Consider the following 14454-nt stretch of genomic DNA (forward strand, 5'->3'; position numbering starts at 1 on the left):
CAGGAGCGATAATTCTGTGACTTTAAAATATTATTCACCAATAAAAGTAAAGTGGATTCCTGTTCCAGCTGATTGTGGTCTGTATTTCCTTGATAAAAGACGACTCTCTCACGTTGATGGTTTACAGGCCCATAGGAACACATGCTTTAATAATCATAGCCAGAATTCAGTTTAAAAAAAGCATGGAGTTACTGGCCTACAGTGATGACGTTGCACTCTCCTATACAGAAATAAATAATTCAGCAAATAAATACATCCCACTGGAAAAATTCAATTAGACGCCTAAGAAAAGAAAAAGAGAAAATGGTGAAAATACCAAAATAAGTTAGTAAGTGCTGTGTTTTATGTACAAGCTTCACATCGATGCACATGAAGGGGTGGGGGGAGTTTGGTGGGAGCCAAAACGAAGCCACGCAGGGCGGATCAGGGGACGGGATGGAGGGGTGAGATCATGCACTTCGTTTTCCTACGGACAAATTAAAATGTAGCGTACATTCCCCCCTCCCCACACACCTGTCTGCTTTTCCTCTTAGAAGCTAAAGCTGAGAAAGTATTCACATTTTCACTGCTGACAAAAATGTTATGTTGTCCCAAATAAAGAAAATCAATGCACACGATGGAAGGAGCTGTTGGTCTAAGTACAAGTTGGTATGGCCACCAGTCCGCTTTTCTCACTCAGACTCTCTGAGCCTTATTTACACCGACACCTCCGCCTGAAATCTGATTTTCTGAATTTCAGTTCACACGCGTCTGACCAGATTTTTAGTTTCGGGAAATTTGCTTGATTAACGAGAAGAGGGCGCAAAAGGAGTTAAAGCTTGATAGTTTGTCACAATGTCGTGGAAAAATTGGAACGTCTGAGGCTCGTCTGAACTTACAGGATAGAAAATATTTCTACGACGCAACTAACGTAAAGTCTGAGACACAACTCACAGTCATGGAGGCGACTTGTCAGCTTCTCACGGCCATCGTTGCATTAGCTGCTGTGCCAGAGCAAACGGAACTTCAGATAGAAACTTCTACACAACGACAGATGGTAGAAAGAGTCAAACACATCTTTCATCTCTGCTCATGGAATAAAAACATTACTTCTACTCGGCACAGATGTGTAAAGAACGAACAGTTTGCACTGCAGTGATGAAATCCAGAATGTAAAACAATCGCAGGAATATGTTTGTCTGCGCCTGAAAACGTGTTGGCTGAAATCTCAGAGGTGCCAGTGTAAATACGGCGTTCTTGCTGTCGACTCAAAGCAAATCCTCCTCGTATATCCAGGCATCTGTGAAGACAACAGGCCAATGCCACTCCAGTGTTTTCTACCCTGCTTGCTGTAGCTCCATGGCTACCCCCCTCCTGTGATCACATTTAATGCAAAAACAAGCCACTGATGGGAGATCTGCCAGTAACCCCCCTCCTGTCACTGATCCGTCCAGTCCACGGAGGGGCAAGGCACCCGTTTAAACAGAGTCCCCAGCCTTCAGAGAGAAGTTAGACGCTTGAAGTAGTGTATCGTCCAGCACCAAGGATGACGAAGGGTTTCCCCCCTTTAAAAACAACATTAAAGTCATCTCCCTCCATTTGAAAGAGGATTTTTTAGTCCACATGGCACAGAAAGCAAATAAAGGATCCTGGTGTGCATTTAAGGGCCCTTACTTCCCTTTATAGACGAACGTTGTTGGGCGTTTCAGAGGCCTACAGGCTGAGGAGCGAGCTGCTTCTGCAGCAAACGGCCACAGCAGTAGAAACAGAACGCTGAATGAGGGCAAAGTTGTATTTGAATTTTTCGTACGATGCTTGTGTTTGAACCTGAGGCGGGTTTGCACTGAAACTCCAATCCCTGATCTGGTTTGACTTGAGATGGTGACATACAGGTCGGGGCTGGGTGCAGCAGACTGCTTCGGGTTTCAACGTCAACCCTTACGATTGTAGCTGCGGTGTGTATCTGTGTAAGTGCATGCAAACATTTGTGCGTTCGAATCTACTGAGAGACAGTGAAAAGAGGTCAACCAAACCTCTGCACCACACTGACGGCCCCAGCAGGTTCCACGAGGACAGCTGAGCTTTATCATCTGAAACTGAATTAGTAAAGGGTTAAATATGTTTGCGTTTCAGGTAAATCCAGCCCTCAACATCTTTTCGTCCTCTTAGGGGTGTGGCTAAACCCAGATTGTATTTAATCCCAGAATCTTTGCATTAAAACCCAGTGGTGGTTTGTCCTATCACAGGTGTGATTACACCCAGGTGTGGTAGTGATTGTAGAGTCATGTATGTCCCTGGTTTGTGGTGTGTTCAGGCCTTGGGGACGTGGAGAAGTGGTCAGACCCGAAGTGAAGGTCCTGCTGCTCCAGTGAGGGGCGTCGTGGAGCCGCAGTCGTAGCCCACATCCACCACGGCATGGGGTCCGCCGACCAGCCGTCCCGGGAAGGGCTGCGCCTGCACCTGCCGGTCTCGGAAACTCTGGATGTAGCTCTGGGAAAAAGAGAGTTTGGTTTAAAACTGAAGGCGTTTCTATAAATATAAAGAAAGAATAAGCAACTATGAACATTAAACATGAATTCACGTGCCACATCATTAAGACTCCTCACCGGCGAGAGGACGTCCGTGTCGTAGCGGCGGATGGGGTTGGGTTTGCGGCGGTAGGCGGCTTCTGGGTGGAGCTGCTTGGCCTGGTGGTGATGATGGGAGGAGGAGCCGTGCTGCTGCTTCTTCTTCTTCTTGTTGCGGTAGCGGTCGTCTCGCTGACGAATCCGCATCACCTGCATCCTCCTCTGCTGCCGGCTGATGATCACTGTGGAGGACGGGAGGAGGTCGGTGAGGAAAGAGAGAGGAATAATGGGATACTGCCTAAGCAACATGCATCAGCAGTTTTCCTCACCCTTGGTATGGGAGTATCCCTCAGCGGTCACCTTCCACTGGACCATGACACCCAGAAGGGTGAGGGCAGGCCACACCCCAAGCACCACCCACGTCAGCCAACACACAGGCTTTCCAGGTGCAGCTTTCATCCGCTCGTACATGTACAACACGAGGGCGAAGAGCTCTACGAAGTAGTCCACAGCCACTGTGATCACCGCTGCACCGAACACTGCTGTGGACAGCGTGGTAAAGAGACGCTGCCACTGCAGGGTGAGCACGGCAAACAGCATGCCCAGGCCAAGCAGCACGCCAAGGGGCACCCAGACGGAGCGCGGCGGGCTGTCGGAAAGCTCCTCCATGCCAACCAGGGTGGCCACGGCCACCAGCAGGCCCAGCAGCAGGCCCACCATAAACAGGCCCACGCTGCGAACCAGCATGGTGACCAGGCCGCAGAGCGTGCCGATGCCCAGGCCGATGCCCACCGAGGCCTCCACGCTCAGCTGGGTGTCCAGCACGCGCTCCTTGTAGCAGAGCATGAAGATGACGACGGAGCCGAACATCAGGCCCGTCAGGAACATCACTGCTTTGAAGCAGCGATAGCCTGAATGAAGAGGAAGAAACATATCACACCATCAACAGGGCTGTCACTCCACGAGCAGGCTGATCACATAGAACAGAGGATCTCTGCTGCGTGGCTCTGAGGGGCCGCCGTTTTCCAACTTACCAAAGAAGCAGTAAATGATGCCGAAAAGACAGCACATTGAGCAGACGACAGAGGGAACCACCTTGTAACGGCCACCAGAGTCCTCGCAGCCATCCAGCCGCTCGGGGCTCAGCTCCTGGTCAGGCTGGGCCAACAGCATCTCCAGGGTGGTCGTCATGGCGAACAGGAGGGAAAAGAAGGAAGGAAAAAGGAGGTGGAGTGGAAAGATGGAGGAGGAGAGGTGATCAGGTGGGAGGCGAGGGACAGGGGAGGCTATGGAGCGCTGGTCAGCCACATGGTTTCACCTGTGGTTAGACAACAGAAGAGAAGAGAACAAGGTCGGTGCATTCAAGAAAGCTCCGGCAACCAAGACACGCAACTTGGGAATCGGTTGTAAAACTCTGAGCTTTATAATGTGAGAAACAACCAAAACTACAATGAAAACTCAGCATGTTGTTTTTCAGAGGAAGTCAAACAGAAATCCATCGAAAAACAACAACAACAACCGTATGATTTGTAAAAATCTGATTTCCAAAGGATCCCAGGGATCAGCATCAGTGCCAGCAACCAAAACCGTTACTCCTCATGTAAAGTGGCTTTCAAATTTGCAGCAGTGTTGAACAGATTTTGTTTCGTGTCCACGCGTACACAAAAACACACCCACACACACACAGTTTGGCATCCCCTGATGGCGGAAACAGTGGATAATAATAGCTCAGATAACAGCGGGTGTTCGAGCTGGGTGGACGAGGGCGATCAAAGCCTCACACTCGCCGTGTGTTTGATCACGAGGCGTTTAAAGGGAACAAGAACCGGCGTTCTCCAGGCCACTGGAGTACAAGCAGACAGCGGCAGCTCGTCTTTCCAGCACGTTTCCTGCTGCCTTCATCATTCACACCTCTCTCTTTGTCCTCTGTTGTCCTCCACATCCCCTCTGACCTGTCACCAGCCTGTTTCACTCATTACACAGTTCACACTGAAATGAAACTTCAGCAGGATGCTCGTCTGAGAACATCCACAGTTTTCAGGATCCGAGGACACGTTTGTACCACTGTTAGGTTAAAAAGTGCACATGAAGTTAGATGAAACAGCTCAGAGAAAACAACTCTCTATCTTTCAGTCCTTTCCTTTCCACTTTCACCTCCTTCCCACGCCTCCTCCTCCTCCCTCCTCCCCCTCTGGCTGTTTTCGTTCTCTCCATCTCGGGGTGAGTTCAGTCCAGCTGTGGAAGGTTTCTGGGTCAGAGGTGCTTATGCAACTCCTGACTGGGGAACTTTACTCTCATATTAATGAGCCCCCCCACCCCTCCCTGCCTCTCCACCTTTGTTACCTACAGACATTACTTCCTCCTTTTCTTCTCCTTCCATCTCTCACTCGGATGCCCCTCCTTCCTTTTACTTGTTTCCTTTTCACTTTCCTCCCTCAGTCTTAAAATATAAAAGTGTTGAGCTAAGTACAGACAGGGAGCAGAGCAGCTAAACACCAACATGCCGTCCGTCTCTCTCTCCTGCAGGGAAGGTGGTTTAAAAAGGGCCGGACAGATGCAGCTGTGAGCCACAGTCGACCCAGCGCACCCTGACCCTGCAGGACGGGCCGAGACAGAGAGACACAGAGAACAGAAACAGCAGGAAACAGTTGATGAATTGTGCAAAGCCCAAAAAAATGTCTTTACAACGCAACACACACAAATGAACACACACTCCTGAAATACACAGACACACACACACACACTCACCAAACATATACATATATATTTTCTACATTTTTATCCCCCACTTTCATCCAAGCGTCATATTAATAATCATGTTTTTGTGGAGGATTAACAGGTCGCTAACCAACTGACCCTGTGTGTGTGTGTGTGTGTGTGTGTGTGAAGCATTAAGCTGTTTTGTCCCGCCGCAGATCAAAATGTGCAGTTTTTATGTTTGCAGACGGATTATCCTCTGTAAAATAAATAAATAAATAAATAAATAAACGGCAGAGGAGTTTCTTCTTCTGCTGTTCGAATCAGCAACAACAACCACACTCTCCTCCTCCTGCCCTGCTTCCTGTCTGTTGCCACGACAACGGTGGGATGCTGACAGACAGCCGGCAGTCGGGTCTGGTCTAAGGTTTGGCCAATGGAAGAGCAGCTTAAACTCCCATAGCAACAGCGTGAGAGCCAATCAGTGGCCTTGTGTGTTTGCTCCTCATATACATCTGTGTGTGATAAAAACAGGCTCTGCTCCTACAGCAACCCTCCTCTCATTATAAATAAAATATTGGGCGACCAACAGATTCACACTGTTCACCTGATCTACAGGTGGAACCAACGTCAGGACACCAACTATGAACCACGACGTCCCCAGTTCAATCCCCAGTGTCCTTTATTGTCCCTAAGCTGAGCTAAATAATAAAAGACACCTGTGTCTTTATCCTGAATCAAGTCGATGAGGCGCAGACACACTGACACACATGTGCAGCCATTTTCAGTGCTGACGTCATCGGTCTGAACCCAGTGGCAGCGGCTGAAAGACAGCTTAGCCTTTTCATGAATAAAGAAAACTGTGTCTATTAATACACAGCACGCAGACTGGCTGAGAACCACATGCTGCATCAGGTCTGACCCACAGGACGGGTCTATACGGCAGCTCGGCTCCGTCTTTAAAGAATTACGCCTCTGGGTCAGTATCTGCTGCCGTTCCCACCAAAATGATGCTACTAACTGCAATGCAACACAACTCTGAGAACAAAACACGAGAGGGTTACACACATCCACAGCACAGGACGAGCATCAAACACCCGACACACTGCGCTGAAACGTCCTGCCCTCGACTTCATCTACGGCCTGAGAGCCGCGTCCGTGACGATCAAACAGTGCCAAACTACCAATGTGTTGCCCTGTACATTCAGTTTCTGCTCAGTGCACACGGGGCTGTGTGGGTTTCATAACCCTGTGACTCATGAAATCTGTTCAAGATGTGTTTATTTAAAAATCTCTCGTCCTCTCTGTGGTTTGCTTAAAGCTTCACAATACAACAAAGAGCAGGAACCAAGAAAATACAAACCAACAGAGAAAACAGATTCATTAGAACAGCCCAACTTTTCTACTGTCATTAATTCTACCTGGAGAACTGAGCTGAGTTCAGAGTAACTAACGCCAACTCTGCACCATGAATATGAGGAACAGTGTAACTGAAAACATGTCCACAGACCTGACAAACTTCACGTCAGACCATTTGTCTCAACTGTCAATGTGTCACACAACAGATTTCCCCAACAACAAACAACGAGACCGCGTGTGTCAGAGCTGATGACGGCGGGTGAACGCAGGACGACTGTTCCTGGACCTGCTGTTGTGTGAAGCTCCAGCTGTGCCATGGACGTGTCAATCCAACTTCCTGTCAGGACGGGGGCTCAAAGACAATTTCAAAGTTAGAAAGACAGAAGAAAGAGAAGAGGGAAGAAGAGGAGAAGAATGACTGAGAAGCATCTTATAACCCCCCCGCCGCCCAATGTCCCTCATCCTATCTGCAGGGGGTTTGGAGGAGCAGGAGGAGGAAAAGGAAAAGTGCCAGCGTCCTTCCCACCGTGTTGTGTAACAGCCTCGTAACAAATTACTCACCTCAGTTTCTTTCCAAATCACTTTGGCAACGATTCCCATGACTCAAAACTAGAGAAACAGACGCACCAGCCTCCATGTGTTCAAAAACAGGTGCAGCATGGGAAAAAAACTGCAGGTGCTCGGTTAAACAGAAAAATTCATTCACTTTCATACAAACATAAGGATTGTTCCTTTACAGTTTAAAAAGCTTATGTTTGTCCTTGTGCTGAACGATTTATCTCCGATTATTTTCTCTCCTTCAGGCTCCGTGTGTGAGAAGACACTTCTCTTTGTCCTCCTGATCTTTAGCATCGTGTTTAGTTCAACTCCGGAAAATTATTCATTGACTTTTATGAGCGTGAAAGTTCAGCTAATGCAAAAATGCTAAATCTCATGAAGTAACAGACGCACATGTTCAGCTCAGCCGCTGTGATGTTTTACACAAACGCCAGATCCTTCCAGTCACTTCCAGACACTGCTGTGACACTGATCGACAAGCTTATCGGTACATTCATCAATGACGAAAATGATCGATAGCTGCAGCTCTGGATCAACATTAACACCAGAAATAAACATGAATGAATCAAAATGTTTAGAGCAACAGAAAATTCTTCTCAACAAACTTATTTTGAATTAATTTTGATAACAAGATATGATCATATCATCCTGAAACCATTCCACTGAAAGACTGAGCTCTGTATCACAGGGTCACATCACTGCTCTATGTCAAACGCTTGGAGACGAGAGTCCAGCAGACCCTGAGTCAGATGTCCTCCTCCTGTGTCCATCACTGACCTGAGAAATCTGCCCGTCTGACCGAGGCTGCGACATGTTCTCATCCAGAGCCTCTTCCCTCCTCTCAGCGTCTGAATGCCGGCAGTTTAATGAGGGAATGAGCCGGAGCACATGATGCAGACAGACCTCTCTCTGTCTCTCAGAGTTATACATGAAGCGTCCACGGTAACAGGCTGGTGTCTGAGCTGCCAAAAACAGGGCCGCTCCTGATGAGCTCAGAGCGAGCTGCCAGCGTCCCGCCGCTCACAGCGGAGGACAGAGTGTGTCACCGGTTTACATGTCAGCTTCCGGGAGAGAGACAGCGAGGGCGAGGGGCTGCTGTCGTCAATCACCCTGCCGATGACCTGGCACGCCAACCACCGTCGCTCTGCACATGTCAATCAATACTCGCCGGGGGTTGCTGTGGAAACGTGACTGTGTGCAGGGGAGGATGTGGCCGATAGCAGCAGGATCGTGACGTGTGTGTGTGTGTGTGTCATCACGTGTCTCAGTCAGACAGGAAGACTGACAAAGGGCAGGTCAGATGGGTCAGGACATGACAAGACAGGACAGATCCAAGAACAGCAGCCTGACGGTGCTGAAGACACGATGCAGGAACTCTGCTTTCCAAGGAATGCTGGGAAAAAAAAACAGCCACAGAGTTTTCCTTCATCCTCACCTAGTTTCAGCATCTCTGTTCGAAACAGCTCTGAGAGCAAAGTGATTTTTAAACTGTGCTGAGCGTCATGACCGGACGATGAAGGAGTTCAGAGAACAAGAACATCTCACATGACCTTTTTTTTTATTTACACAAGAACAACAACACTTGTTCACATGAATATTCTTCGCTGCGCTCGTCGGCTCTCACCCACAAACACCGGCACGACTCTGCGAGGATTAGGCACGACCGCCGGCGCCAAGAGGCCGAGGCGTTCTCACACCTCCTCAGACGCTCGCTGAGCAGGTTACATAAGGCTGAGAGTGAACGGGCTGCCCCACTTATAAAACCACGTGTGGCTGCTGTCACTTCCTCTGATTGGGCAGAATGTGGAGAATCTGCTGATGGGCAATCAGTGTGAGGGGGAAGAGAGGAGGAGGAGGAGGAGGAGGAGGAGGAGGAGGAGGAAGACACAGAGGTCTTTGTCCATGGCAGACTCTGTTTCCACCCTAACAGCCGGCTGAGAGGACAGCATCGGACTGTTCCGACCAGCCCGGAGTTTATGTCCCATCAGTTCCCATGAAGCTTGGTTTTGGTGATCTGCTGGTCAGACGTCAGTTAGCTCTGGATGAACGTCTGGGCTTTTATAATAACTCAAACTCTGTGCCTGCATCCACTTTCACCATCAGAAAAAAGAGACAAACACTGAAATAATGTAACTGCCAGTCTGAAATCTGAAGGAGAAAGAGGCCTTCACCTGCTGGCTGCTCTCAGGTATCATCAGACCTGCAGCAGCATGTTTTGGAACTAAATCTCTTTCTTCGTCTGCTTTTAGTTGACGAGTCATTCTTGCGTAACTGCCACCCTCCTACAACAAAGGCTTCTTCTCTTTTTCTTAATCCTGCTGCTCAGTAAGAGTGAACATCCCCCAAACACATCGCCACTTTCCCCGTCCACCACCGCCCTGAGGGAGCCGCTCGGGAATATCAATGATGTTTGTTACCATGGAGGAGAAACTGAACGCAGAGTCAGAGAAACACTGGGGACGTTGGACGTTCCAGATCCAAACAGCAGGAAGAAAAACACACCTCAGTGTGATTGTTTGAGGTGTGAAGTCAGGAAACGTGTCAGGTTTAACACGAAAGATGATGTTTGTGAATATTACGCTGGAATGAAAATCAGTTTTTCTTTAAACTTAACAGAGCTGAAGTTCAAACAAATCACAATGAACTATTCTAATGACATGATGTGCAACTCGGACACAAACTTTTCCTGATGTTTGGCTCAGAAGGAAACCAAATGAGGCTAATCAATGTCTGCAGTTGCTTTTAATTACACAGAGACACACGTGCAGGACTAACCCATGACCACAACTCGTCCCGTGTGATCGCACAGCAGGGGGGTCGATGGCACTCGCACAGTTTCCAACGTGAGGAGCCGCCATCATCAGCCGCCATCAACACAATCATTTCCAGCTTCACGGCTTCAGCCGCTGTGAACGGTGAACCGCCGAGAACGGAGGATCCAGTGTGACCTCTGCACCTGTCGGCTTCAACAACAAGCTCTCATTCTCTGAGCAAACATCTGGCCTTCAGCCTGCAGGTCTCAGCGCTCTGTTCCAGGCTGCAGACTAATTAGCTGGAGCCGGCGAGCCTGTCATCGCCGCTGGACCCTCAACGCCTCAGAGGAAGCTCCGACATGGACACGGCAACAAAATACAACATGAAAACACAACCTGTGTGTTGAAGCTTTTCGATGAGGTCAAACCTCTGGTAGTTTAAAGAGGATGGTGATTATTATGAAGTAAATCCTGCCAGACTCAGCAAAGTCAGGACTGTTACACATTTCCAAAACTGAAACGTGTCATAGCAGGTTCATTTTTCTGTTGATGTTCATATTCTCCTTGTTTTGTACAGGATGAGTGAGGAGCATTTAGCTGCCATGTTTTCCTGGTTTGTCTCCAAAACAACAGTGTAAACACGTCCACTGTGCCTGTGTCTCACAGGAAGAGAGAAACAGCTCCACAGGACCTGAAAACAGGTTTTTATATTTTAGCATAAATCATCTCTGCTGCAGTGCAGTTAGACTGAAAAGTTAGGAGCTGGACCTGCATAGCAACCTGCTGTTTATCAGATCACAGTGAAGCTGCTGCAGACAGAGAATAAACTCAGACCCAGACAGCACAGGGTGAGGAGGAGGGGGGGTGGGGTGAGGGAGGACGCGAGCAGCACCGCGCCGGAGATGTTGACCCACGAGCGGATCCGAGGCGACGTGTTGTGGCATTTTCATTCCCCCGGCGGGCTGCAGAGCTCGAGCTGTGCCGCCTGACTGCGCTGATAAGATGCCGGCCTGATGCACAGTGAATACACAAAGAGCAGGCAGAGCCAGATCAGGGTGTGCAGGGTTTTTATCCGGCAGCCGCTCTGAGAGTCCGAGCAGAACTTCACCCTCACATCCTCTCACTGTTTCATAACTTCAGTCTGTGAGGTTCAAAACACGTCCAGGGTTAATTTGGTTTTCAAACGCCATCTTTTACTTTCCTGCAACCTGCCTCGCCTGCTTTAGTTGGCAATGTCCTACATTACCCAGAATGCCGCTCAGTGACCTCCAGAGAGCATGAATCCACTTAGCTTTCACTGAGTTGCATGAGAACAGAATGGGTAAGTCATGTAAAACTTAAACTGACATGCTGGTCTGTTCCAGTTCCTCTCGTCTGAGGATTCGTCTCCATGTGATGAAGGTGAACGTTTGAAAACAGCATCTCAGGAAAGAAAGTGCTTCAGTCCGAGAGGTGAAGGGTGTTACAGGAGGGAAACAGGTCAGAGGTCAGAGGTCAAACTGCAGTAAGTCACATAACCACTCTGTACAACTGTGCTGAGCTGAAAAGCTTCTCAGAATAAACAACACATCCAACCTTAAGGTGGACGGACCACAACAGCAGAGACCACGTCAGGTTCCAGTCCTCAGAGACAGAGACAGACACCAGAGGCTGCAGTGGACACAGACTGGTCTGAGTACTGTCGCTGACCATTCATCCCGTCATGGCCACAGGTCACCATCTTCTAAAGGCTGATTCCAGCAGGGTAATGCTCCACAAAGCAAAGGCCGTCTCTAACCGGTTTCATGATCATGACAGTGAGTTCAGTGAACTCCAGCGGCCTCCCCAGTCTCCAGACCTGAATCCAGGTCCACCTTTGGGATGTGGTAGAACGGGAGGACCTGGGTCTGGGACCTCCAGAGCTTCTCACACTTTTCCATGAATCAAAAATAGAAACGCATTAAAAGCCTCAGACTGAGTTCATCCAGGGCCTTACCAAGCTACTACCTCCAATTACAGCCACAACAGGGCTTTATATAAGACTAATGACCATTGTCCTTATTGATTAGTGTATTGATCATCATTTGATCAATCGTTTAGACTATAAATGGTGATAAAACACTGACTAAACGCTGACTTGTTTTGAACAGATGTTCTATTTACAACTGAAAAGCAGCAAATCTTCACCTTTAAAGCGCTGACACCAGAGGACTGGCATATTTTATGTTTTTATTCTTGTTGATTGATTTATTGATCAACTGGTTAATCATTGCAGTCTTAACTCCCAGAGGGAAGCAGGGTTTAATCAGTCAAGTTATCCAGATAACTTCAGTAAATCCAAAACTGAATCCGGGAGACGATGAGTTATTAAGAAAGAAGGATATTTGAAAACAAACAAACAAACAAACAAACAAACAAGCTGTGTATAAATTACTCCCACATTCTTAAATATCAGGAAGCTAAACTTGGACTGAGCTTAGTCCCAGGGTCAAACTCCACCACTGGTCCAGACATACTGACACTCTCTCCATTCATCCACTCATCCATCCATCCATCCATCCAGAAGCAAGTGACTGACTGACCGGCCCCGATGCGGCCCTCCGGGTCAGACATCACCGACCTCAGCATCCATCACACGAAGCCCGCTGACCTCATTTAAAGCCAAAACGCTCCGGTGGCCTTAAAGAAACCTGATCCAGCAAAAACCACCGGTTTCACGGTGTCTAACAGTCCGTGCGCGTCCGAGACAAAAGAGACGCACCGTGCGCGTTAATCGGCCACTCACCATCATCCCCGGCGGCTGGACGCGCCTCGTCCGCGTTCACATGAGGGCAAAGGGAGCCTCCTGAGCCGCAAACACCGACCATTTTCGACGCTGTTGTCCCCGACCGGGGTGTATTCCCGTCGGTGTGGAGCTCCTTCTGTCCCCGGCAGCCTGCAGGGGAGTGGATCCCAACCTCACTCAGTCCTCCATGGGGGAAAGACGGACACAGAAACCGGACTGAAATGGAAAAATAACCCGGATTACATGAAGGACAACAAACAGGACTGTGTGTGCAAATTTGAAATAAGCTGCCGGAGCGTCCGGGCTCCGGTCTGCTCGGATGGATGGAGGATACTGAGCCTCTCTCATGAACGGGGTGCGTCGGGTGAGGAAGGTGGCCTCCGCTGCAAAAAATGACGAGTCCGGACCTGTCAAAGCCTGAATCACATTTCCTGAGCCCGTGTTAGGAGGAAGGCAGGAGATCCTGCAGCGGCTCCTGGAGGACGAGCTTTTAAATACATCCCACCACAAACTCAAAGATTCTTTTCTTTCATTTTAGATCAGACGCTTATTTTATACATATTTCACACACAGGCCACAATGTGCAGTGGAATGTAACTAAGTACTTCTACCAAGTACTCCGAGTATTTATGTTTATTGCACTATGTAAAAATATTCTCTTCCAAACAAAGATCCTGCACTGATAATCCTACTGCTGTCAAATAAATACAGTGGAGAAAAAAGTACAGTATTTTTTACTGTAGTGGAGCAGAAGTATAAAGTAGTACCTCAAAATTACACTTCAGTACTTGAGTAAAAGTACTTAGTTACATTCCTCTTCTGCTTGTTACTTTTCAGATTAAGGTTTTCTGTATTTTGGTTGCATGTTACTTGTCCATGATTTCTCAGTGAACTGCTGCACAGCAGTTGGGCCTGTGTCACTGTGCACGGTCTCTATATCAGAGTTCACCTAACCTCAGTCCACTCCAGCCGAATCACATCCAGAGAGAGAAAGCTCCATTAAAATCCTCATCATGTTGCAGCAAACACCGTCTCTATTAACTGCAGCTGAAGGACGAGTCCACACAAAAACACACTGAAAATATACACTTATATTTATACAAAGCATTTCAAACAGAGTTCCATTACACTGTAAAATATGTTTTAGAAACACTGCACTTACATGTTTAGCAAAACGACATCTGGAGGAATATTAAACTGATATTTCGTCAGAATATTACAGTCATTGTGTGACAATTTGTGACGCTATGCAGAGGACAGATTAGAAGACACCATGGGAATATTACAGGGACATTAGAGATATCATGGCCTCTGATTTTTCCCTATTCCTATATTCAGTGTACAAGTAGTTTGTAACTTTCTGAAGCAAGATTTTAAAGTTAAATCACAATTTTGTGTCAGGTGTAGTTTCAGCTGTAACTCCACCACTGACCCTCAGATGTAAAACAGGAAAGAACTTCCCACTGGATTCAGTCCAGCATACAAACTTTTCTCCTGCACTGTCCACTTGTTTTGTTACCTAGCTCCTCGTTTCCTTTCCTCCTGCAAAAAACGAGTGTTTCTATTTAATGTTAAACAAAAACCTTGCGTTGAATGTGAGAGTGAGAGTGGTACGATGTTCATGTTAGCAGAGGCTGCAGTTCGTCCTGACTGTCAGAGAGGGGCAGTGTGGGCCCTCTGTGTTCTCACACCTTTTTCTACGTGTCACCTCAGACTCAGCCTCTTCCGCCTTTCCTCACACACGAAATCACACGCTGGCGATAAACATGTCTGTACA

The 14454-nt window shown here is 48.0% G+C and overlaps 1 protein-coding gene across 1 annotated transcript; it reads right to left on the bottom strand.

Moving 5' to 3' along the window:
• Nucleotides 1-117: 117 nt before the first annotated feature.
• Nucleotides 118-13768, bottom strand: tmem198b (transmembrane protein 198b). The gene is made up of 6 exons (XM_041032006.1): nt 13632-13768; nt 12678-12893; nt 3581-3864; nt 2876-3457; nt 2586-2788; nt 118-2469 (listed from the first exon to the last, which is right to left on the bottom strand). Exons 3-6 carry the CDS (start codon nt 3735-3737, stop codon nt 2317-2319), a joined length of 1095 nt encoding a protein of 364 aa, XP_040887940.1. The 5' UTR covers nt 3738-3864; nt 12678-12893; nt 13632-13768; the 3' UTR covers nt 118-2316.
• Nucleotides 13769-14454: the final 686 nt, after the last annotated feature.

The sequence above is a fragment of the Toxotes jaculatrix genome, chromosome 24 (assembly GCF_017976425.1).
Source record: "Toxotes jaculatrix isolate fToxJac2 chromosome 24, fToxJac2.pri, whole genome shotgun sequence".
NCBI lineage: Eukaryota > Metazoa > Chordata > Actinopteri > Toxotidae > Toxotes > Toxotes jaculatrix.

Coding starts and splice junctions, on each gene's coding strand:
- tmem198b (XM_041032006.1), bottom strand. CDS start 3,737: ATGACGACCACCCTGGAGATGCTGTTGGCCCAGCCTGACCAGGAGCTG. Junction 3,458..3,580: donor CATCATTTACTGCTTCTTTG/GTAAGTTGGAAA, acceptor CTCTTCATTCAG/GCTATCGCTGCTTCAAAGCA. Junction 2,470..2,585: donor ACACGGACGTCCTCTCGCCG/GTGAGGAGTCTT, acceptor TCTTTTTCCCAG/AGCTACATCCAGAGTTTCCG.